At 41.5% G+C, this 25,633-nt stretch overlaps 2 protein-coding genes across 5 annotated transcripts in view; both read right to left on the bottom strand.

Annotated features, from left to right (window-relative positions):
* On the bottom strand, positions 1 to 14,074 carry LOC115543781 (alcohol dehydrogenase 1). Its single transcript, XM_030356347.1, has 9 exons — positions 13,936 to 14,074; positions 13,375 to 13,476; positions 7,213 to 7,354; positions 6,965 to 7,052; positions 6,535 to 6,754; positions 6,020 to 6,280; positions 4,426 to 4,558; positions 304 to 442; positions 1 to 207 (listed from the first exon to the last, which is right to left on the bottom strand). Exons 1-9 carry the CDS (start codon positions 13,951 to 13,953, stop codon positions 180 to 182), a joined length of 1,131 nt encoding a protein of 376 aa, XP_030212207.1. The 5' UTR covers positions 13,954 to 14,074; the 3' UTR covers positions 1 to 179.
* Positions 14,075 to 20,561: 6,487 nt separating this feature from the next.
* Positions 20,562 to 25,633, bottom strand: part of LOC115543782 (alcohol dehydrogenase 1) — a 5,410-nt gene continuing 338 nt past the window's right edge. The window contains exons 1-10 of one of the 4 annotated variants that reach the window (XM_030356351.1): positions 24,682 to 24,817; positions 23,260 to 23,361; positions 22,851 to 22,992; positions 22,479 to 22,566; positions 22,005 to 22,224; positions 21,491 to 21,751; positions 21,104 to 21,236; positions 20,918 to 20,948; positions 20,810 to 20,869; positions 20,562 to 20,712 (exon numbers count right to left, since the gene is read on the bottom strand). In XM_030356351.1, coding sequence (XP_030212211.1) covers positions 20,685 to 20,712; positions 20,810 to 20,869; positions 20,918 to 20,948; positions 21,104 to 21,236; positions 21,491 to 21,751; positions 22,005 to 22,224; positions 22,479 to 22,566; positions 22,851 to 22,992; positions 23,260 to 23,361; positions 24,682 to 24,699 — 1,083 coding nt within the window. In that variant the 5' untranslated portion in view covers positions 24,700 to 24,817 and the 3' untranslated portion in view covers positions 20,562 to 20,684. Of the gene's footprint in view, positions 20,713 to 20,809; positions 20,949 to 21,103; positions 21,237 to 21,490; positions 21,752 to 22,004; positions 22,225 to 22,478; positions 22,567 to 22,850; positions 22,993 to 23,175; positions 23,197 to 23,259; positions 23,362 to 24,681; positions 24,818 to 25,633 lie in introns of those variants that run through there. The other 3 variants (XM_030356348.1, XM_030356350.1, XM_030356352.1) reach the window with 3 other exon arrangements.

A 25,633-nucleotide genomic window follows, 5' to 3' on the forward strand; every position in this document is an offset into this window, starting at 1 on the left:
TATCTGGCAACAATTTATTTCGGAGAAAAATGCAACATTCACATTTGTTTACAGTATGTGTACCATTCTTATATTTGTTTTATCATATATATGGTTTATTTTATTGATTTGAAGTTATTTGATTTTATCCCCAGGAAAAACCTATTGTACCAATATGCCTTACAATTTGGTCCTTGATTTCACTCAAGACTCAAGATGGTTCGGATACTGTTAAAAAAAAAATAGAGAAGAATAACACTGGTCAGCACAAGCAATCTGTTAAGACAAGCCGTGGATATAGAGATAAACAGGTTGGTAAGTTACCATTTTCCGTTCTTCATTAGGTCGATGGCATCATTGACCGACTCCAGTGGCATTCTGTGGGTTATGAACTCATCCAGCTTCACCTTCTTATCCAGGTAGGCCTTTACCATTTGGGGCACATCATGTTTACCTTTGAAACCTTATAAAAAGCACATGTTTTGGCAAAGCAACAAAAAAAAACATTTAATAAAGAGAAATTATGATAAATGCAAACCAATCATTGTCAAAGTGACAGATGCTACAGAGGAGCCTCTTGTCCACAATAGGTTTCGTGTCACATGACTTGGACTATGACTACATCAAGTCTCTGAAGTTCATCCCCGGGGCATTACGAGTCCCTCCCAAAGGTCTTTGGTCCCTCCCCCCTCCCTCCCAAATGCATCTCCCCACTGAATATTGCGTCATGCTTATTATTAACAGTGAATCTGCAATGCTGTCGTCATTTTTTTTTCCGGGACGGGATCCTCAATAGAACCAGAATTACAATTTTCTGGCTCATACCTCAGCAGACTAGAATACCTCCCGTTGCCAAGTCGTAGCGGTCCGTCCTATTTAGGTGAAAAACGTTATATTTGGATTGTAAAACGCATGAAAATATAAATGAATGATCTTAATTTATTTTCTTTGGCAAGTGACCATGGTGTAAGCGGGATAATGCCCTTCGAGGTGTCAAAAACATGTTTGATCGATCGTAATTAAAGGGAACTAGGCCTACCTTTTGAGGGAGATATACTCAAACAGAGTATACATTTAATAAGCATGCAATACGAATAAGAAAAAGCATAATTATTAAATTATTTGAATTGTTTGATGTTGGCAAGCAAGAAGTAGAACTAGAACTGCAAGCAGTTATGCAGGGGTCCAAGAAGTGTGCATTTCGCCGGCACAACGCGACAAGAAATGTGCGTTTCGCCGGCACAACGCGAAGCATGTGTTCAAAACGCTACCCTGAACCTGTGGATACAAAGGATTTGACTGTGGTAGGAGTAGCGAGAAGTCAGTGTAGCGTTTTCGCAGCGAAATTTTGTAGAAGATATACAATTTCCTCGTTTATGGCGCCCCCTAATGGCGAAATTTTCCGAGATTTTTATCGAACGACATTAAGGTTAGCACGAACATGTGTGTACAATTTGGACTCGATCCGATGTCTACTTTTGGATTTTTGATTTTCCACGTCTAATTTAGCTAATATACCAATATTCAAAACGCTACCGTTTCGTCGTCGAAGGTCGGATCAAAAAAGTGTTCCATGCTTTCTTTTTGTGTGCGTCTGAAGATGTCGTGTGCAAGGTTTGGTGTTGATTGGTCAAGAAATGTGGGAGGAGTAGGGAAAAAACAGTTTTGCGGTTTTCGCGATTTTGCGAAAAAAAATTATAGACGCAAATGGGCGTGGCCTATGCCAAACGATGCAGCAGGCTCCAGTGAATGTGTGGGTACAAGTTTTTGACTGTGGGAGGTTCAGTGTGGGAGTTATAGCCCAAAACGCGTATTCCTTGGTATAGCGCCACCTAGTGGCCGGCATGTCTGGATTTTGTCGTCTGCATAGTCTTCACGTACCTGGATCTAGTCATGTAATTGGCGTGTGTGCACCATTTACGGTTTGGGGTGTGGTACCCAGTGTGCGATTTGCCGGTGGGGATGGTGGGGATCATCCCCCCCTCTGGTTTACACGTCCTACCCTCTGCTGAATTATTTTTATCCTCGGTGGGGATAAAAATTATCCCCCCTACCCAAAGTATTTTCACCATTACATCGTAATAATTAACAACCAAAATACACAGGGTCCGTCTTCATTTTGATTGTGCTGTGATTTTGATCTACCGGGAGCGAGTCAGAGGCGTCGCGCGTGAGCGCAGGCTGGATGACAACGGGATAATCTCTGCCGCCGCCGCTCTAAATCCATCAAACTGGCCATCTGATGAAGACGAGCGCATCCTCTACGGCGATGAAAAACTTCTCGCCATACACAAAACTCTTGCTGTTGAGGCCGCAACCAGTCCCATACTCCTGAAGGAGTTCCATGAGTTTAAATGTCACGGTGTCACAGGAGAGAGCATGCGCAAAGTTCTCACCGCTGTCTCCACGCTCCTAGTGTCCACAGCCGAGTGTGAAAGAGGTTTCAGCGCCATGAACCACATTCTTACAGATGGCAGAAACAGAATGAATGTGTCCACACTGCACAATCTGCTTTTCATCTCTGTAAATGCACCAGATGTTGCCTCCTTCCCGGCCCGCAGATTTGCAGAGATGTGGTTGAAGCAGGGTCACCACGCTGCTATCGATCCGCCAACAGGAAAGCAAAAAAAAGAGGCTGAAGTGCGTCATCAGAGCGGACTGTTTTCGTAGTCTGACCTATAGTCTACCCGATTAACCCATAAAAAAAAAAAAAAACGTCTTGACAGCACATTGTGGTATTTCATATTTTCTGTTGAACTGATATCGGGAAAAATATATATATTTTTTTATTTGGCACATTTAAAAACAATATTAGCTATGAGAAAATATTTCTGCAAATGCAGTGGTTAAGTTCACGTTCAAAATAGGCCAACCGCCTACGTTATGAAGCCTAAGTGTAAGGTTTAGATACAGAAGGTCACAAGATCAACTGTTTTCATAAGTTTTCACACTGTTGTGTGGTTATTTTTCCTGAAGAAAATGTCTCAAAATTATCCCCCCCTCTGGTTTTTTCACAAATCGCACCCTGGTGGTACCACTTTCTTGGTAGGAAGTATAAAAAAAAAATCCTTACAAAAACAATAGGGTTCCAACCTGTTGGCTTGGACCCCTAATAAATGGGATAATCAGTCTTATTAAAAGGGTTTGTGTAACCAACCACCCAAAAAGACATGATTGCGGCTCTTGTCGCTCTCTTTCTGCAAACAACATGCGCGTAGAGCGGGGAGTGACGTAGACTGATAATCCCGCTATAACGCCGTTGATTGGTTGAGCTCGCTGTTACTATGGAAACATTGACCGGTGAACTCTACGATCGTTTACCACAGAGCAACCAGGATTTCATTTGATGCAGGGGTTTTTTTGAGAGGAGGAGTGTCAAGAGTGTCAAAGGGGGTGAAAAAAATCACTAAAAGTCAGGCCTTTATAATTCAATAAAAAACTTCACACTGGACTTCAAGCATTTGGATTCTGTGCCTCTCCATTCTTCCTCCAGACTCAGACCTTGATTTCCAAATGAAATGAGCGACAGACCACTGAGCAACAGGCCCGTTCTCTAAGACCCATCTGACGTTGTCTCTGATTCAGGAGTAGCGTGACACGAGGAATGCGACAGTTTTAGGAGCCCATGTCCTAGATAGGTCTCCGTGGCTCTTGATGCACTGACTCCTGTCTCAGTCCAATCCTTGTGAAGCTCCCACACATTTGTGGATGGCCTTTGCTTGTGCACCTTTTTCTACCACAATTTTTCCTTCAACTCAACTTTCTAGGAATATGATTGGATACAGTACTCTGAACAGCCAGCTTCTATAAATGGTCAATCATGTCTTCTGCACAACGGTCAAGTCAGCAGTCTACTCCATGATTGTGAAGCCTCCTGAACCAGACTGAGGGACCATTTAAAGACTCAGGGAACTAGCGACTCTTTATTAGCTGAATAGACACCTTGAGTCTCCAACATTGAACTTTTTCACAATATTCAAATTCTCTGAAATCTGAAATTTGGGTTTCCATGAGCTGCAGGCCATAATCATGAAGATTTATAGTAAAAATATATATTAATTGAATTATGGATATTAATTAACTTATCCACAATATTCTAATTCATTGAGATACACCTGAATCTAAACTTATTTTGCCATTACTTAGAAGCTGTTATTTGGTCGCATTCTGTTGATAATAGTTGTTAATCTTCTTTATGATTTAACTAATAATCTTACATTTTGCACCTTAAAGGGCCAAATGACATCTCCAAAACTGACACGTTTTCCTACAAATTGAGACCTTTCCAACATGAATTAATGTAGTAATTTGGGCTTTTTTTGGGGGATTCAATTGGAGGATCTAATCGATCAACCACAAGTTAAAGTTTTCAAATATGAGGTTCGATTTTCACTTAACTTTGTTGTTCCATTGTGATAGAACTATTGAACCTTATATGGGCCTCACCTCCAAAGTAGGAACCCTTCCATGTGCGTCCGCCTATGAGCTGGATGGGTCTTGTAGCGACATCATGCAGGTCTGTCCAACCGACCACAACACTCACCCCCCAGCCTTGTACGCAGGACTCCAGTGCATTCCTCTATTAGGTAACAAAAGCAGAAATAGATGCATACAATTAAAAAAAAAAGAAGGGTCTTCAAGTCAGAAGCAATCTTAATACTGAGAACAGTATTTACGATAAGTGTAGTAGTGTTGAAGGGGATATATTATGAAAACAACACTTTTCCTGGGATTTGGGGTATACTGTTTTTGGGTCTCTGGTGCTCCCACACGCATACAAACTTTGAAAAAAGTCTGTACATGATTTTTTGAGTGAGATAGCCTATGCATTTCTGAAAGTACCCCGCAGTGAGTCCGTTTTGGCGCCCCCTCCTACGTAGGAAGGGGGCACACTTGAATATTACCTCCCACTACCCTCCTCCAATCATAGCTACGATTTTGTGGACCAGAGGACGAGCAGCTCCGGCGGGGAAACTCGGCAGAGCCCGGCCGCTCAGCTCCGGGAGTACAATCTCTTTCTCTGCCGGACTGCCGTAGAGCTCCCCCCGCCGGAGCTGCTCGTCCGCTGGTCCACAAAATCTTAGCTATGATTGGAGGAGAGTGGGGTAGTGGGAGGTAATATTTAAGTGTCATGTAGGCCTACAGATCATGTACAGACTTTTTCCAAAGTTTGTATGCGTGGGAGCACCAGAGACCCAAAACAACACCCAAAATCCCAGGAAAAGGGCTGTTTTCATAATATGTCAGACTGCCGCCGAAGCTTCGGCGACAGTCTGGCCGCCGTCGAAGCAGTCCGGCGGTGTACTCCGGGAGCTGAACTGCTGCCGAAGCTGGCAGCTCCAGCGCGGGGAGCTCGGCGGCAGTCCGACAGCTCAGCTCCCAGAGTGCAATCCCTTTCTCATCCATGTCTTCAGTGAGTCAAGGCAAAAGTTCATTTTCCCCCAATTCTTCGCAACCATGGCCGAGATATCCCCCACTACGAGTATTTACTTGTTGTGGAAGTACCAGAGACATCAGACGCATTCTTTATGATTCATAATATCATCCGAGGTGCACATAGCTTTTGGCCGTGATATTAGATATAATATTATATAAATACACATGTATATTATTATTGTTATTACTATTAATAATAATAATAAATCCGTTCTTTATAGTGCGTTTCTAAGTACTCAAGACAATGTTATATTATATTATATAGATAAAGAGCTCCAGGAGTCCGCAAACGGCAACGATCCCTTCTCCTCCATGCTGTGGTTCAGTCTGACAGCTCATTGGTCAATGGGCAGCATCTTATTTGCATTAAAGCTACAGACACCAGAAACAGTGCATTCTGGAGGGACTGATTGAGAGTGGAATAGTGGTAGGCGAGATTTTGTTCCTAAAAGCTATTTCCTGCAAACAGCTTCAAAATCCATAATATGTCTCCTTTAGGTGAGTCTCGTTGGATCTTCTTGTAAATATGCGTTTAAATTCAGCACACAGTCAAAATACAATACGCGTTTTGTGTCCCTTTGAGTGTCACTTCAACTTATCTCACCATGACTCCAACATTCCCCACACATTCCAGAGAGAAATCCACGCCTCCATTGGTCATCTTTGACAGCACTTGGCTGATGGGCTCACTGTGGTCATTAGGGTTCACAAAGTCGGTCGCCCCAAACACCTTGGCCTTCTCAAACTTGTCCGGGTTCAAGTCAACAGCGATGATCCTCTTGGCCCCAGCAGAGTGACAGCCCATCACAGCAGCCAGGCCGACCGCCCCAAGGCCGAAGACGGCACAAGTGGATCCTGGCTCTACCTGTGGAAAACACATATTTGATGTTTGCATATATAGACATATATATCTATATACAGAGAGATAGATATCGTTTGTTATTTTTATTTTCATTCAGAAAAAGGGTAGGCAATTATTAGTTCTTTGTTGTTTTTTTTTTCATATATTGCCTATTTGAAAGTAAGAAAATCCCAAATAACTTGTGGGTCCCATAAACGTAATTTCTTTAAGATATTTATGTAATCATCTCTTTAAACGTGAACCAGTTGTTTGGATACCTTAGCAGTGTTGACAGCAGCTCCAAATCCAGTACACACACCACAGCCAAGAAGACAGACGGTATCAAGTGGTGCTGAGGGGTCTATCTTGGCCACAGCTATCTGGTTGACCACAGTGTACTGGGAGAAGGTACTGGTCCCCGTGAACTGCAGCACCTTCTGGCCTCTACAGGTGAACCTGGTCTCTAGAGACGACATCGTCTCATGACCGCCGCTGGACCTTCAGTTGGTAAAAGATTTACAGTCTGACTAACAATCTGAGAATTCACTTTGAGAGAATGATTCATAGCAAAAGCAGGTACCATTCATGGAAATCGTTGATGAAAAACTGCTTTATAGATGCTGGAGATTGACAAAGTACAGATTGACAAAATATTTCCAGATTAAGTGGAAAAGGGGAGATGAATGAGTAGATAATCAACATGCTCACCATCCCTCCAAACATTGGTTGGTCTTCGGACTTTGGCAAAAACGGCATTCCCCGCACTGGGAGACGAAGAGGGGTATCACCTTGTCACCTAAAATGTGACTTAAGTTTATTAAAAACAGGTCCTTAACGAGGATCCCTATCGTTAACTGCGATTCACTGTTCTACTAATCTCTACTAATGTCCTTAATAAAAAACAAAAACAACATGAACACACTCTTTAAATAAATGCTAACATCCCAGAATAATACCTGGTTGAAATTCAGTGACCCCGGGTCCAACACTCTCCACAATGCCAGCGCCCTCATGTCCAAGGACTACAGGAAAGCCGTCTTTGTGTTTTCCCTCAAAAAGGTGGTAGAGGTCCGTGTGGCACAATCCTGTGGCAATGATCTGCATCCAATAATACATTTGGTGTTGTGGTATACTTGTGTTCTATGCTTTTGTGTTGCACAAACATGCTACTGCAGAGGCTACTTTTCCTCCATTGTTCCTAATTAGATGCCATATGGATGAACATGCAATATATATGCATTGAATGCATATATATTTAGGTTATTTTTAGAGCTGTCAAGCGATTAAAATATTTAATCGTGATTAATCGCATTAATGTCATAGTTAACTCTAATTAATCGCGATTAATCGCAAATTCTTTTTCTATGCTAAATATCCCTTGATTTTCTTGTCCCATAATTCTTCTCATTTTAATTCTCTTATCAACATGGTGAAGTGCATCGGCTTGCCTTGTGCAAATGATTTTTTATTGATAACAACATTGGCATATACACTGATCAAAACAGGACGATACAAAAAAAGAGCCTATAGTGCAATTAAACGACTGCTTTGAACAAATGTCATTTGAACATAGCAGTCAGGCTACTGCTTCTTTGTTTTGAGCCAAAGAAAAAAAAAAAAAAAAAAAGTTTTTTTTTTTTTTTTTTTTTAATACGATTATGACCACATTATTTATTATGAGCAGTTGACCTATGATCTAGTATCCTTTGGTATTAAAATCCCCTGTACAGAATCCAGAAATACCATTAATTGTTTTATATTATATTATCAACTGACGGACAAGGATATGCTGTTTGAGCTGTCGCGACTCGCAACCATCCCTCTTTTTCATCTTACAAATACCCATTAAAAAGGCAATGAACCACTGCGGGACTCTCTAAATCGACGCCACTTCGACCTGGGCGGGACTTTACGTACTACGTCACTCGCTATGGGTATGTGCATGTGTGCGCGTAGCCGTCACTCGCGATGGGTGTGCATGTGAGAAAGGTTTTGGCTTTTAGTGTCTATGGGTTGGTAATAACGGTTCTGATGATTTTTCTGATGGAAAAGTGGTCTTTTATTTCCATAATCTTTGTTCAGTGAACGCATAAACCCGTTTGTTAGTTAGCAGTTAAACAAAATGCGATCTCTTTGTTTACAGTTACCAACGACCAACTGATGATTGGGGGTTCGATTCCCTAGTGATGCAAGGTTTTTTCTTTCATTTTGGACTGCACACACATCGCGAGTGACGGATACTCGCACAATGTACACACATCACTGTCTTTACAATTTCTAGGCAACCGAAGTTTAAAGATTGTCAAGTGGTTAAATCTTGAATCGCAACTCATCAACGCGGGGATAAGGGGTTCGATTCCTTAATGAAGCTAGCTTTTTTCTTTCCTATTGGACTGGATGTTTGTATGCCATTTTGCGTAACTTGTAGTTTATGATGAAGAAATGTTACTGGGGTTAAGGTTAGGGTAACCTTAAGGGTAAGACACAAAGTGTTTTTGCAACACAATATTTCTTACAATAACAAAGTCCTAAGTTTTGATGACTCCAGTAGGAAACTTAAGATACCTAGAGAAATGCGTGAGTGCTCACAAAACATCAACAAGTCAGCAGTGTGGTACAGGGTGATCATTTCTGATATACAGTACAAAAGCTGAAACTATTAGCCAGGAGTGGGAAAGATGCAGACGCAGACGTGGGAAGCAATAAGACACACCAACACACAGTTGCCTGTTGCAAAATGGTTCAGAGTTTAATAGAAATAGTTAGGGTTAGCTGGTATGGCGTTATCTGGTATGGCTATAGTCGAATGTTAGCTTAGTTCGTGTTGTTTCGTCATGTTAATCGCTAGTAATAGTAAGTAATTTGTAGAAATAGTGCAAGGGAGTTTGTGCACAGAGCCCTGAGACAAACGGCTACGCGCACATATGCACACCCATAGCGAGTGACGTAGGACGTAAAGTCCCGCCCAGGTCGAAGTGGCGTCGATTTAGAGAGTCCCGAACCTATTTTTCCGAACCTAAAAACATATTTTTTCCAGCATTTCACGCTTTGGGTGGCCGTACCTAACTAGGGGTGCACTCCAGAGATGGAAATTAACTTTTCTGCCTACCAGCCACTGTGGCAGATAGATTTAAAAATCTACCAGCCACTAATCTTTTTTACCAGACACTTTTTATGCGCTATATATTTTTTTAATGTATGCGTACATTTTAAACAATATAATAGTAACAATAGATAAGAAAAGTGTTTTTCATACACATCATTTTTTCCATCAGAAGTGATTCTTACTGTAAGTAGGTGCTACCAAGGAACTGAGTTGAAAATGTTACACTCTTACCGCATATGATAAACAATACACAGGTATCTGTCATGTTAATGTCAAAGGTGTTACGATGACAAGCTTGGGGATAATGCATCTATACAAAGTATTTTCAATAAAAAACGAATTGACATATTAACAATAAAACAACATGCATGGCTACACCATCATAAGTCAATCTAATTAGTGCCTGAATACAAATGTGTCCACAGACATGGTAACTAACATATGATAGTAAGCATTATTGGCCCTTAACACTAATATTCAGAAAAAACACTGCCTCAAAAGGCTATTGGCTTAAGCTATACAAGTAGAGGCATATACTTGAACTTTATGTTTCAAACGTTGCAAGCGTGCAAAAACATATATTTATTTATTTATGTGGCATTCAGTCCAATGCTGGAAATATATCTGTGGCATTCAGTTGGCCAATGCTGTGGTAAAGTATGTAAAGTGTGACCAAGTGTTTCTTTCTGTTGAATAGATAGAACGTTATCAATCCCCTGTGGGAGAAATTTGTTAATGTTTGTCCCTACAATACAATAATGGTAAAAAAAAAAAATACACGACGGTAACTGCGTAAGTCAAACCGTCCAATCTGAAGGCTCTACTTAACCACGCCCCCTAATCACTTCCACCAATGCAAAGCGAACAGAACTGAGTAGGGGAGGGCGTAGCCTAACTAGTTTGTGAACGACCCCGAGAAACGTAATGCAAATTCAATGTGAACATGTACGAGGCTTTAATAAAATCCCGGACGATTTTTAAATTCCGCCTCACATTTTTTAAAAGTGTCTCAAAAAGAGGGCATGTCCGGGCAAAAGAGGACATCTGGTTACCCTATGTACGGGAAACCCATTTGATTCCTACCTGTAACACAATTTGGGCCACTTAAATAGCGGCCCAAATTGGTGAGCGCTATCCTGGTCATTTCTCTGCGTGAGAAGTGTGGCGTGTGAGCGTGTGCATGGGTTGAATTGCGTGTGTCAAACGCCGAATGCGTGAGACTTGAGAGCCCTATTATCCCGGATGCCGGACAGTCGCAGTTCAGCAAAAGAGGCGTAGAAGAAGTAGGGGGCTGGATGTTGACAGTAATGGTTGTGGAACTGCGCAGCGCCGTATAACGAATGTATTAAATATGCAAATTTGATCGGACCTTACTGGAAAGTATTACCCGACACAGTGGCGGGTGAAGTGACACAATTCAACGGCCACCATACAAATCCACCCGCAAATGGCGGGTGGCGGATGTTAATTTCCATCCCTGGTGCACTCACACTAGGCCATCTGGCCGTGGCCGTTGGCCGTTTGTTATAAATGTGGCGTCGATTTAGAGAGTCCCGAACCACGACGCGTATGATATACGTCACCACCACTCGCAAACAGATCCCGCAGTCGGAACATGGCTGTGTCTTTGGTGCACTTTACCACCTTCTTCAAGGAGAGCACAAAAGCCTTGATCGAGGTGAAAGAAGGTGGTAAAGTGCACCAAAGACACAGCCATGTTCCGACTCATGGACATAATAAAGGATGGACAACGGACTGGAAAATGGCCGCCCATTCATTCCTATACAAACTGCTCAGTGGTGCAGGGTAACATACAGGAGCGATTTGCTTCCGCGTTATGGGGCCAAGACACGTGGCCTAGTCCGTGACGTACCGGATGCAGAAATATAGAACGCATGCGTGCCCATCCCCCCACTCCGGTCCAACAACAATATAAAATGATACCGTAATGCACCACTTCTTTGTCTTTGGATCTTTTGAATAAATGGATCAATACATGATGAATCACAATGATCGCAAGCAGAGGACCGTGAGAGTTATTGAGCAGCAGATGAACCAGTCCAAAAATCTGACACGTAACGGAGCACTGAACTAGGCCCTCTCGGAGTCCAATTGTTTCACTACGACTCCTTTCAGCTGCACACCCCTTTTCCCCAGCGAGATAACGGCTAATAAAACGCTTGAGGTGGCGTTTTGAAAATAAAAAATCTTACATTTTTTTAGGACATGGCATGAAGGTAATTATGAGCCTTTGATTGATATCCAGACATTTTTTGCGGAGACACATTCCTGTTCCCCACTTGTATTGGAAAGAACGGAGATATCTACTTCTGGGTCCCATGATTTGAGGGACCCGTCCACAGCCCGCTTAAACAGCTGCAATACCAGGCTTAGCCGCTGAGCAATGGTGGATTGCGGAAGTATGCAGTGTTCCTGGGGGCTTGTTCCGACTGCGGGATCTGTTTGCGAGTGGTGGTGACGTATATCATACCCGTCGAGGGCAGCGGGAGTTGTAGTCCACAAAGCGCCCCACACAAAAACTAACTGTATCAAACTCCTACCCGCTAAATTATAGTTTTCTTTGCATGAAGAATTATCATTTAAATCCACAAACAACGCATGTGTAATCTGGGGCATATAAAGACTGGGATCAGAAAATAATTACTTTCTCTCCATTAACTCCCATTCATTTTTTTCGGTCTCGTAGGTCCCATGAGCAATGGCGACTTACGAGCTCTATTATGTCCATGGTCATCGCATGGACTATATGTCATCCAGCTCAGGTTGAGTAGCCGTGCGTGTGCGCGTGTCGGCTCATTAGCATCTGTACCTTAGCGGCCCGTACCGTAGCAGCACCCCTCTCCCAAGTGGCCAAATTGGCCTGGCCTGGCCAGACTGGCCACACTCAGACTGGCAGATTTGAGCACGGTTAGGTGTGAAAACTGCCACGGCCAGATGGCCTAGTGTGAGTGCACCCTCACTCTGTTATCAAATAAGGAAAACAATTTTTCAAAAAAAGGAACAGAACAGAAAGTCCAAAAAATTATTGAAGATATGTATCAGAACTATTTGTCTGTCACTTTAATCCATAGAAATGAGATACACTTAGGGTTTTCCTGTATTTGCTAAATACATTTTAGTGATTTTTTAGTGGTTGATGAATAGTTTAACATTTACAGAAAAACTAACGTAGACACAGAGTGCATACAGATTACAAATCTCTGTTCACATAGATGTCATTCTGTCTTTCTATCAAATATTGAGACAACTCCACCCAGGGCCGGATTAACAATTTTCTGTGCCCTGGGCAACAAGGCTCAAGCCCCCCCCGCCGCCTCCAAACAATCGTAAAGTCGCTATCATCAGAACTTGGTGGCTTGATGAGTACTTATTGAAAGTTTCAATTGTCTTGACAGCAAACAGCTAGGTAGGCCTTAACTTAACAGGCCTCACCTCCATTACCACTGTTAATGGCTGTTAGGGCCGGCTGCCCTGGGGAGGGGGGGGTTCATCAGGGGGGATAAGGTGCTTCGGGTGTGACCTCTATCGCGTTGGGGGTCGGAGATGCCGGAGGAAAGCATCTGGCCACACACATACACACACACACACACACACACACACACACACACACACACACACACACACACACACACACACACACACACACACACACACACACACACACACACACACACACACACACTCTCTCCCTCTCACAAACACCTCCCCAAACCCTCTTGTAATCTGTCCTTGTCCCCGTATAATTCTTTATGTTTTGGTATATGTTACATGTCTGTCACACGTATCTGGGTTTTGTCGTGTTATGTGGTGTCTGTAGATGTATGTTTGCACTTTGAAAAAAAAAAAAAAAAAAAAAAAAAAAAGTGGCTGTGTGTGTGTGTGTGTGTGTGTGTGTGTGTGTGTGTGTGTGTGTGTGTGTGTGTGTGTGTGTGTGTGTGTGTGTGTGTGTGTGTGTGTGTGTGTGTGTGTGTGTACATTTTGTAGATCCCACCTTCATACGTATTTCATTGGCATGGGGAACATCGACTTCTATCTCTTCGATCACCAAAGGCTTGTTAGCCTCCCAGGCCACAGCAGCCTTACACTTAATAACCTAGAAGGGACAAATATTTTTGTTTGTTCAGGGATAAGCCACCATTTTTTCATGACTTGACATTTGTAGTACTGTAAAATCCTAAATAAATGTAAATATAACACAACCTAGACAAATAAAATCTTTGTTTTGCCACATCTCACATGAGAAACAGTGTGGCATTTTCAAAAACATAATGATAAAATATTTCACGATTAATTACTCAACAAAGACCAAAATTCCATTACTAATAACATTCCAATGCCCCTATACTGGGGCCAAAATGGGGGCGGTTGTTAAGATTTTACATCACAATATACAAGCCCTAAAGATATTTCCCACTACATTTCTCTTGGCTGTGGTGTGCCAGGTGAGGCTGCTTAAACCAGCCATCAACCACACACACTCTACGTACATTTTATTGAATTATATAACATATTGCAATAAAAATAATTTGTAGATGTAAAGTGAAAAACGTACCTTTCCTACAGTTGTCATAGTTTGTCTTTTATAAAGATCAAATCAACAGTACCAGAGTTAAGTGTTGGAAGAGAGTTGACTGTTGACTGAAGAGTATTTGCTGATTATGCCAGGGGTTTTGTTGAGCAAAGACTCAAAGTGGGAGGGATTTGAAGGCTTATCAAAGTGGGACTGGTCAAATAAAAGATAAAAAAGTACAAGATATTGTGTACTTTGTAACCTGCAACCTCCTCTAATGTAGACAATAATGGAGATGTTATTTAGCTCACATTAAAATGTCCTACATTAGAAATGATTGAGTTTAAAAATGGTATGTGTGTCATGGTCCTCCCCTGGTTTTCCCATTCACCTGCCTGCCACCCTGATCTCCCCTAGACCTGTTGCTCTGTCTGCTCTCAGTCTGCCTGATCCTGTACCAGAATAAATCCTTGAAACTGTCCTACAACTGTCGTCTGTCTGTGCACTTGGGTTCTGCCTAACCCCCCCCTTTAGAATATGCTTGCCTACAATCATTCCATGCATTACCTTGTTGCCAAAATTCTCATTGTTTTTGTTCAAGATGGTCTTTCATCTTCTTGCCATTGTCTTTTACATATATGTAGCTCTCTGTCAAACCCAGTCGCCAAGAAAAAACGTCCACGGTGTACGTTTCCATGAACACTGGAAACGTACACCGTGGACGTTAAATAGCGTGTTATACCTACAGTATCCACGTGTGCCGCTGTGGAGGCGGGTTTCGGGGTTTGGGTTTCACGGCTTTCGCGGCAAATTGTGGACACGATTGTTTAGGGGGGGGGGGGGGGGGGGGGGAGACTGTTGTTGACCGGGGAGGGGGGGGGGGGGGGAGACACGTTTGTTGAGGCGGGGGGGGGGACACACGTTAGTTGAAAGGGGGGGGGGGGGGCGGGACGTTTGTTGAGGGGGGGGGGGGACACGTTTGTAGGGGGGGGGGCACGCTCGACAACGAGAGTTGGTTTTTATTGAACGCTCGACAACGAGAGTTGGTTTTTATTGAACGAGACTTCAACACGGAACAGCTGCACGAAACGATGGTCACGTCACTCTCGGTGACGGTGTCGACAATAATGAACGCACGAACAATGTTAATAGAACAACACACAACCACATAACATCCCGAACCCATTAACCCCACTTAATCCTAACAACAAAACAAGTTAACAAAAGCCCCATTTGTCAACGGAGAACCCCAATTCCCAGAATCCCCCGCGACTCCGGAACACGGCGTAGCTTATATTAATCTTTATTATCTGAATGGGAAATGCAATATTTTAGGACAGATACACCATTAAACGCGTTTCTAATGACATTTCTAGCGAGAAATGTACATTTTCCTTACATAATCTTCAGTCAGTGAATGTGTATGATCTTTATTAATCTTTATTATCTGAATGGGAAATGCAATATTTTAGGACCGATTCACCGTTAAACGTGTTTCTAATAACATTTCTAGCGAGAAATATACTTTTTACTTGCATAATCTTCAGTCAGTGATTGTGTCTGATCTTTAGTTTTATAGTTATTAGGATTTGATCGGCTCGCTCGCATGTTTCAACGACGTCAGGTTGCTTTCGCTAAACTAGCAGCTCACGTGCTTCCTGCGTTTGTGTTATTAAACTGTTACTTTATGTAACTTTTAATGATCTGGGGCCCGTTTCAGAAAGCAGGTTCAACAAACTCTAAGTTAAATCCTTAACTCTAGGTTGACCAACTCTGAGCTGTAAAACTCTGAATTTTCGGTTTCAGAACAGATAACGCTTAGTTCAATCAACTCTGAGTCAAGGTAACTCTGAGTGAAGCTCGTGCATGAGGATATAAAAAGCCCTCATCAATGGAACACAGATAACATGATTCACCATGGCAACAAGTACTAACAAGCCTCGATCCTCCTACTTCTCCCCAGCGGAGTTGCAAATCTTAATGACTGCATATGCAGAAAGCGAGCATATCTTTTTACTAAAAAGTAATACTATGGCAGCAGCCAAAAAGCGGGAGCTCGCGTGGAAAAATATAGCTGACCGAGTCAGAGTATTTGAGAAAAAGAAAATGTTTTCTCTTGAATGTTCCACTTATTCAACAATTATATTCCATATGTGTGTTTGTGCGCACAGGTGCAACCCAACAGGCCCCAAACGGACTTGGCTGCAACTAAAAATGAAATATAAAAATGTAGTTCAAACAGATAAGGTATAATTTAAGTACAAGCAATTGTGATGTTGTTTAGCCTGCCCTCATTAAACAGCATTTAGTGGCTGCATTCAACATGTGATGGATATATTTAAGTAATTAGGGAAATCTGCTAAACAAAGAAAAATCCCAACACTGCCAGTATTTAATATTGTCTATATGAAAGCAACACCTAAATGCCTTTTATACATACAAGTCTCCAAATTTGTGTTTTCTGGTTATCTTAAAATTTGACCTCCATTATAGCCAACAGAAAAAAGGCAGTCAGTTAGAAATGATTGAAGCATATCATGTCTCTAACAGCTCTTCCATCTCATGCATCAGCAGGGGGGTCAGGATTATTATCTGGATCATTTGGGGAAAGAGTAGGACATTGTTCTTCTCTAATAGTGGCAATGTTGTGGAGAACCAAACATGCCACTATAATGTCACAAGCCCTTTCCGGGGTGACCCTGAGCCTACGAAGGCACTGGAACCGGGCCTTGAGTATGCTGATGGTCATCTCCACTCTGGCTCGTGTCCTGCAGTGAGCCAAGTTGTAGTGTTGCTGTGGGCAAGGGTCAGGGTCAGGGTAAGGGGTCAGCAGATAGCGCTGGCAGGGGTACCCTCTGTCTCCGAGTAGATAACCACCAAACTCTCCTATGATTATACAAGATACACTTTATTGTTTCAGTTGTAATAGGAGGAAACAAAATATTGATCATAGGATATAACTATATACTGGATATATAAACTATATATATAAACTCACCACGGGCAAATCTGGCACTCAGTGTAGACTCACGAAACATTCGTGAGTCATACACAGACCCAGGCCACTTCGCTTCCACATTATTTATCATGTGGGCTGCGTCACATATGATCTTCACAGTGGAGAACAGTAATTAGCTGTATAGTGAAGCATATTTCATTTGGAATGTTAAAGGCTATTAATTAGGCCTACCTGTACATTAATGCTGTGGACAGATTTCCTATTCACATGATCTCCTTCATTTATTGAAGGAGCTATGATACGAATGTGAGTGCCATCTATGCAGCCAATCACACCTGGAAACCCTAAAATATATCAAATTGACTGATTAGTGCTTCAAGTCTCAAAGCTTTATGACATAAATTAATTACTGCTTAGACTGATACCTGCAATTCTGTGGAACTCTTCTTTGAGAAGTCTGGTGGGTCTGTGACTTGGGAACACTACAAACGTGCATAGTAGCCATTTCAGTGCAAGTGTCACATTTCGGACAGTCCGACAGACAGTTGCCTTGGACACATGCTCTGCATCACCGACGTTATACAAAAAACTGCCGTTGGTAGAAAAACGAAGTGCAATACAAAGAATTTGCTCGGAACTGAGAGCGTGTCCACGATGTGTCATGTGAGCGATATGAGGGCTGAGAATATTGTTTTTATAATTTATTGATGATGCAGAGAAATGGAAACGCTCAAACAGGTAGCTACTCATCAGGGAATGATAAAACATCCAAGTATCTGCGCCTCGACATCAACTGGCTCTTCAATAAAAGGACACGCCATGTCTGCCACTGCCTTCAGTCTGCAGGCTTCAACTTAAGAGCAGGAGAAACTCGGGGTTAGTTGAAGAAAACCTGCCAGCGAGCAGGTTAGGTTCACAGAGTATGTTGCCAGGGTAACTGACTCAGAGTCAAGCTGAACTGGCTTTGTGAAACTGAAAAACCAGAGTTTCCCTCATCTCAGGGTTAACTAACTCAGAGTTTTCACTAAACCTGCTTTCTGAAACGGGCCCATAATCTTGTTAGAAACACGTATATCTGTGAGCCAACCCAGTCGCCAAAAGCATACCTACGTTGACAGTGTACGTTTCGTGAACACTGGATTACGTCGCATTTCAACATAAAATAGCGTGTTATACACACACACACGCACGCACACGCACAGACACACAGACACAAGCACACACAAGCACACACACGCACGCACAGACACACAGACACAGACACAGACACACACACACGCACACACGCACACGGTGCATTTCGCTGCTAAAACAACAACAAAAAAATATTCCCTCAAATATTATTACTTTCAAAACGTTGGCCAAAATGGCCAATAATATCATTTTTTATTTGGGATGCTTCTAGGACATTTTGGGTGGATTTTGAACGGTATGTGGGGGGCACGTTTTTTGCAGGACCTGGCAACCCTGCGCTGTTGCCCGAGATCTGGATCCGGCTGGCGTGGTGCCGTCTCCTTTTGACCTTTTGACCCCAGACTTCTGGGGGAATAGCTGAATCTATTCATTAGTCAATCAGAAGCATGTAAATATCTTCCCGGTGGCGTAAGAGGACGAACAATGTGTCCTTCAACATCTACGCTTCCAGGCGATTGCAACGGTGCCACACATGAGCATATTCGAACATGTTTAATGGTAGTAATAAGCTGTCGAAATTGGAGGCCTTAATCAATACTGAGCAGCTATTAATTTGCTTCCCGATAAAGATTTGTCACAAATGACATGTTATTTAGCATCTACACGTTGAGCTGAGTCCAATGACACCAAGAACGACACTCTAGCTAATGGTAAAATGTATTTTACATGGTACACCTAGGTCTAGGACATGATCTCGGTGTAGCAAGAGGCCGAGCTTGATCTCATTGGACTCAGCTTAACCTGTAGATGCTAATTAACATGTAATTTGTCAAAAATCTCCATCGGGAAGCAAATCTATAGCTGGTCATTATTGATAAAGGCCTCCAAAATCGACAGCTAATTACTACCCCGAAACATATTCAAATATGATCATGTGTGGCACTGTTGCAATCGTCTCGAAACGTAGATGTCAAAGGACACCTTGTTTGCTCTGTTGCACCACCGGGAAGATATTTTCATACTTCTAATGGATTGATTCATATTTTAAGGTTCTCGGAGTGAGACTTTAAGTGGCTGCAGCAGAAGTGTTGAGACGAAAGATGATATCAAGAGATTTATAGAATATTCCCATTCACATTATGATTCTTCGTCGTAACATCCGACCAAACATCCTTTACATTCACAGAGCGAAGATTATGAAAGTCCAGGCCCCCCCTTCCTGCACTCGGGGTCCGACCGGGCCAAGTTTCGGTGCGGGGGTCCCAGTTAGGCCCTAGAATATGGTATTCAAATTTCAGTGCGGTAGGACCTTCCTATCTCAAAAACTTATGAAAGTCTCAAAAACTTACAAACATGTCCCCCCCCCCCTCAACAAACGTGTCCCCCCCCCCCCCCCCCCCCCCCCCCCCCCCCTGATCACTGGAAAATGCTATATTTTGATATCGATTTGGTATTAAATGGGTTTTGATTAAAAAATTCTCGCGAGAAATGTGCATTTTATTTTCTTTATCGTCACTCATTCACATTAAGCAAACGCTTTTATAAAAAGCCACAAGCATTCACACACCAACGGCGGAGTCAACTATGCAAGTCGAGAGATAGCAATGAGGGGGGGTTCCACTTCTACCTCAGCACATAACCTTTGGTGGAATGATACATTTGAGAATAGAAGTTTCAATTGTATGAAGTAAAATAGCTAGGGTGCAGTGTTTTGTAACCAGATTTCTTTGGTGTCCACATCTGTTGAATTGTATTTCATAACTCTTTATAAAGTGAAGAGAAGTTGTTCAAATCTAATTGTATTTCTCAGAAAAAAGCTAAAAAATATTGAATTAATGTCCAACATTAATATTTTTGACTTACAGTGTGGTAGAAATTAACCTTACATTTTATGTTAAACTATGATTATTATTAGGCCTACATATCATATAGATACTTTAATAGTGGAAAACAGCTGATCACCTTTGGCCTAGATGTTATGTGCCGTGTGACACCAGTGAGTGAGTCCAGTCCATTCCCATCTGATGTGTCACACCAGTAAGAGAGTCCAGTCTACTCCCATTTGATGTACTCTCTGAAGACAATGCTTACATTCACACGTGTGCACCAACTCTGTTTGTATGAGGATAATATATGTTCTAAGGTCACATTGGGATCCAGAAGACATGAGAATATGCTGACATCCACACAGTATGACCCAGAAAAACATTCTATGCACATCAATATTTGATGAAAGTCCAACTTTGTATTGTGTAAAGGATTGGGGATATAAGGAGCTGTCCGGGATTCATTCGGCTGTGTGTATTCGCGAATATCATTCGGCTTTGTTGTCTCTCGTTTGCGGGCGGCAATAAACTCTCCATCTATACTTGACCTGGACTCTCCGATTCCTCTTTGCTTATAGCTAGTTGAAGTGAATTAGATAAGTTGTTATTATTAGAAATCCCACAACAACAGCACCAGATATTTGATGTTTCGGTATCAGAACATTGCTGCGCGAACTTGTGACTCAGGCAAGAATTTCTTTGTTGGAGAAATGCATAATTTTTTATTATGTGGAAAAATGTATACCTGGTTTATTTTATAGTTTATTTTATTGATTTCACATTGTATTATTTTCTTCAAAATGTATTTTATGACAACCAACATAGAAAAGTAGTTCTTCCAATTAGGTCCTCGATTGATTTGGTCCTGGATTTCACTCAAGACTCAAGACGGTGCGGATACTGTACGGAGAAACAGAAGTGAATAATATTTAGGGCTAGAACTAACCAGCCGCCAGGACAACTGGTTCAATTAGAGATAAACAGTTCATTTACTTACCATTTTCCGTGCTTCATAAGGTCGATGGCATCATTGACCGACTCCAGGGGCATTCTGTGGGTTATGAATTCATCCAGCTTCACCTTCTTATCCAGGTAGGCCTTTACCATCTTCGGCACACCATCTTTACCCTTGAAGCCTGATTGGAAAGATAACCCTACAAGCTGAAACCTTTCCAATATGGGTATGGTTTTATTCTTTATTGGATTTTGGGGTCCAATACATGTTTGGATCAACCTCAAGTAATAAATATTATAAATATGAGCTCAGATTGGAACTTTTCATACGACTCACCTCCGAACATGGAACCCTTCCATGTGCGTCCAGCTATGAGCTGGATGGGTCTGGTAGCGACATCATGCAGGTCTGTCCAGCCGACCAGCACACTGACACCCCATCCCTTCAGGCAGGATTCCAGTGCATTCCTCTATAGGTGACATTACAAAAAAAGCACAATGTATAACAGTTATAGTGTCGACCCAGAAGTCGTTATAGATTAATTATTAATTAATAATTTGAGATATATGTGTAGAATTGTGGATTTTGATTAGGCTGTGAGTATGGTTTGTTTCAATTCTGCTTTATATAAACTTCTTGTAAATATGTGTTTAAATTCAGCACACAGTCAAAATTACAATATGTGTTTTGTGTCCCTTTGAGTGTCACTTCAACTTATCTCACCATGACTCCAACATTCCCCACACATTCCAGAGAGAAATCCACGCCTCCATTGGTCATCTTTGACAGCACTTGGCTGATGGGCTCACTGTGGTCATTAGGGTTCACAAAGTCGGTCGCCCCAAACACCTTGGCCTTCTCAAACTTGTCCGGGTTCAAGTCAACAGCGATGATCCTCTTGGCCCCAGCAGAGTGACAGCCCATCACAGCAGCCAGGCCGACCGCCCCAAGGCCGAAGACGGCACAAGTGGATCCTGGCTCTACCTGTGGAAAACACATATTTGATGTTTGCATCTATAGACATATATATCTATATACAGAGAGATAGATATCGTTTGTTATTTTTATTTTCATTCAGAAAAAGGGTAGGCAATTATTAGTTCTTTGTTTTGTTTTTTTCATATATTGCCTATTTGAAAGTAAGAAAATCCCAAATAACTTGTGGGTCCCATAAACGTAATTTCCTTAAGGTATTCATGGAATCATCTGTTTAAACGGGAACCAGTTGTTTGGATACCTTAGCAGTGTTGACAGCAGCTCCAAATCCAGTACACACACCACAGCCAAGAAGACAGACGGTGTCAAGCGGTGCTGAAGGGTCTATCTTGGCCACAGCTATCTGGTTGACCACAGTGTACTGGGAGAAGGTACTGGTCCCCAGGAACTGCAAAACTTTTCGACCTTTACAGGTGAACCTGGTTTCTTTAGGTGACATTACATCAGGACTCTCATTGGCCCTACAATAGGAAAGTAATTTAGAGTCAGAACAGTCGTTGACAAAATCATTTCATAGTACTGGCAGGCCGGCATCGAGCCTGCCAGTACTATTGGTTTTCCATTGCTTACAATGTTTTTGACAAAGGGCAGAGGTTAAAGCCATAGAAATAAACCAATTCAGTTTTCAGGGAATAATTTAATATAAACATTGACAGCATTCTCCAGATAAAGTGGAAAAGGAGAGACTATGAGTAGTTTGTCAGCGCGTGCTTACCATCCCTTCACACATTGGTTGGTTTTCGGACTTTGGCAAAAACGGCATTCCCCGCATTGGGAGATGAAGAGAGGTATCACCTTTTCTCCTAACATGTAGATAACTAAGTTTATTAAACAGAAAGAGTCCCTATCTTTCCAGTTTGTTTACTTCAATGCACTTCTAAACACTGCTCTTTAGTCCACTTATTGTGTGAGGGGATGCATCTGTTTCAGAGATGGAAGGACTCTGTTGTGTAGACCTTGACAAATTAAAGGGTGAAATGTCTTTCAAGTAAACACAAACAACTTCTACACACATAATTTAAATAGATACCAACATCCCAGAATAATACGATCCATACTCATTACACTTCGATTACAGCTTCCACACCTGGTTGAAATTCTGTGACCCCGGGTCCAACACTCTCCACAATGCCAGCGCCCTCATGTCCAAGGACTACAGGAAAGCCGTCTTTGTGTTTTCCCTCAAAAAGGTGGTAGAGGTCCGTGTGGCACACTCCTGTGGCAATGATCTGCATCCAAATCCACCGTTTAATTAAGTTTTAATTTAAGTGATATGTTGTATACTTCTTTACTTGTGAGTTGCACACATGCTACTGCAGAGGCTACTGTTCCTTTAAAATTCCTATAAAAAAGTAGAATCAGAATTGTTGTACTGTGTGTGCACGTGCATGCGTTCATGCGTGTGTACTTGCGTTCATGCGTGCGTGCGTGTGGAAGCACCAAATGTTTTTTTAAGAAGCACACATTCTGTTCTTTCAATGGAAGGTAGATCCCACCTTGATGCGTATTTCATTGGCATGGGGAACATCGACTTCTATCTCTTCGATCACCAAAGGCTTGTTGGCCTCCCAGGCCACAGCAGCCTTACACTTAATAACCTAGAAGAGACAAATATTCATTAAAATATAAATCTAAATCTGGAGCATACCAAAATGAATACCAATCTGTAGAAAATGATTTACAGAAATGTGGTTTGGGGACTTAATGATTCAATATTATAGTATTTTCTTGCTAATGCCTTCCACATTTGTGTTGCTTCCCAGGTCACAAGGAATTATCAATAGTGTAATGCTGAGCATATAACAAATTAAACACTTTGATATTAAAATGTGTCTTAAACGTTGTTATACATATTTGACATATTTGTTACATGCATATCAGTTACAAATGGTTTTGTTTTTTACATGATGCTGTCCAGAGGCCATTTAAGACATCTCATCTGGAACATCTGGAATACAGTATTCAGGCAAAGGTTCAAATAATAGCACTGACTTTGCCAATACAAATACTTTCGAAAGAGAATTTGGATTCCATTATCTAAAAAAAAACAAACCTGCATCTTACAGAGAGGAAGCTTTTTGATAACTAGAAATGTAAAAAAAACTATGGACTTTGAATGCTGTAAAACCTGCTCTGTGCAGCTTTTTAACTTTAACTCCATTTAATAGTTAACTGTTAAATCTATCACTGGACTTTGTCTACTCTGTTTATCGTCTCCATCTCCAGATTAAATAAATGCCCTTCAAATGTAAACACATTTTTCCACACGGTGTTTGGATAAGTCAACATTACATAAAACAGAAGCAGAGAGACAGATTGAACCTCAATGGAACACAAAATGAGAGAGGGATCAGATGGAGTACTGTCAACATGTTGTTGGCTGTTTTCCCAAAAATATATATTGAGACTTTTCCGTGCTGCAGGTGTAGCTTTCTATGATCATGAATTACACTACAAGTATAGAAATATAATTAGTTTGTAGCCTAACCCTAAAATAAATTGGAATGGGAAACTTTGGAGGGTGTGGTGAAGTTGGAGCTTTGAGCTATGACGGCATTTTCTAACAAATTGATATCAACGATTTAACTTTAAATATTTAGGAAAATATTAGTTTAATAATAAGCAATAATACTGACACATTCAAGACAGCACTGGTAGTATATCAAGGGGAAATAGCTATTTTTTCCACACACACAAGAGTTTCCAAGGCTATAAGAAATGCATCTTTTCGACCTGAAATAAGACGGATGATTACACACCTAATAAAAAACATTTCTAAAAATAAGGCAAGAAATGGTTATCAGTCTTTCTAAAAATGTTGTACAGAAAATACATTGGTTGAAAATCATATTTTATTGCATTAAACAACATTTAAAAAAGAAAAATACAATTTGTTGTATGCAAAGTGCTGAACTTACCTTTCCTACAGTTGCCATACTTTTGGTATAGAGTTTTTTTACGACGCTACATGAAGATTACCAGAGTGAAGAGGATGACCAGCTGGTGTTCCAGAACAGGAGTGGAGAAGGAGATATTTGGCTTGAAGTATAAATACTAAGTACGAGTGGGAGGGATTTGAAGGTTAGCAAACCATGTTTCTGATGGAAAAAAAACATGACTAACGGGACTAACCCTGGTTAAATAATTCTTTATTTAAGAATTTAAACAAAATCAAAGAAGATGAAATCACATCATTTGAACATTTAAATATCCATGTGCTTCCACCTGTACCCAGATTGGTAAACTATGATGGAGATCTCATTGACCTAACACACAGGACCTGCTCCAGTGTTACTCACACTTTGTCAGCATCAAAGGCTTGGTACTTCTCTGATATTGATTTTATTTCACAAATATAACATTGCGATTTGTTATTTCTGAAGATTCAAAAACAGGAAGTATGCGTTGGTGACCCACATGGGTTGGTTCTTGCATACATTTAGCGATATTATTTGAAGCAGCAGGACAAGCCTTCACTCATATGCTTAGTGTAAAAAGATTGAAGCTGCTCTTCTGTTGTAAAGTCGTGGTATTGTTTGCCTTTGTCTTGGTTCCTTTGTAGCTCTTTTATTCCTTTCACTCACTTCTTCACTTTTGTGTCATTGGCCTACCTGTTTCTGCTTAGAGACGATGCTGACGATCAGCATTTGGGCACGGAATGCTAAGCAATCCATGGGTGTTAGATGCGTTACGGTAGTCCGAGGGCCAGATAGGGGTCTTGCTTGTCTGCTTTTATCAAATTCGACTTTCGAGTAGTAGTCCACCACAATGCATTGTTCCGTCTCAAGTTGAAATTAGTCTTTGCCGACTATCTACTATGGTCAATCAGGTATATCGTGGCCTTTCATTGGCTCTCCGCATGTTTACCAT

The sequence above is a fragment of the Gadus morhua genome, chromosome 5, assembly GCF_902167405.1.
Source record: "Gadus morhua chromosome 5, gadMor3.0, whole genome shotgun sequence".
In the NCBI taxonomy this organism is placed as follows: Eukaryota; Metazoa; Chordata; class Actinopteri; order Gadiformes; family Gadidae; genus Gadus; species Gadus morhua.

Coding starts and splice junctions, on each gene's coding strand:
- LOC115543781 (XM_030356347.1), bottom strand. Junction 7,355..13,374: donor CCAATGAAATACGTATGAAG/GTGGGATCTACA, acceptor TATTGGATGCAG/ATCATTGCCACAGGATTGTG. Junction 443..4,425: donor GAAGGGTTCCTACTTTGGAG/GTGAGGCCCATA, acceptor GCTTTTTATAAG/GTTTCAAAGGTAAACATGAT.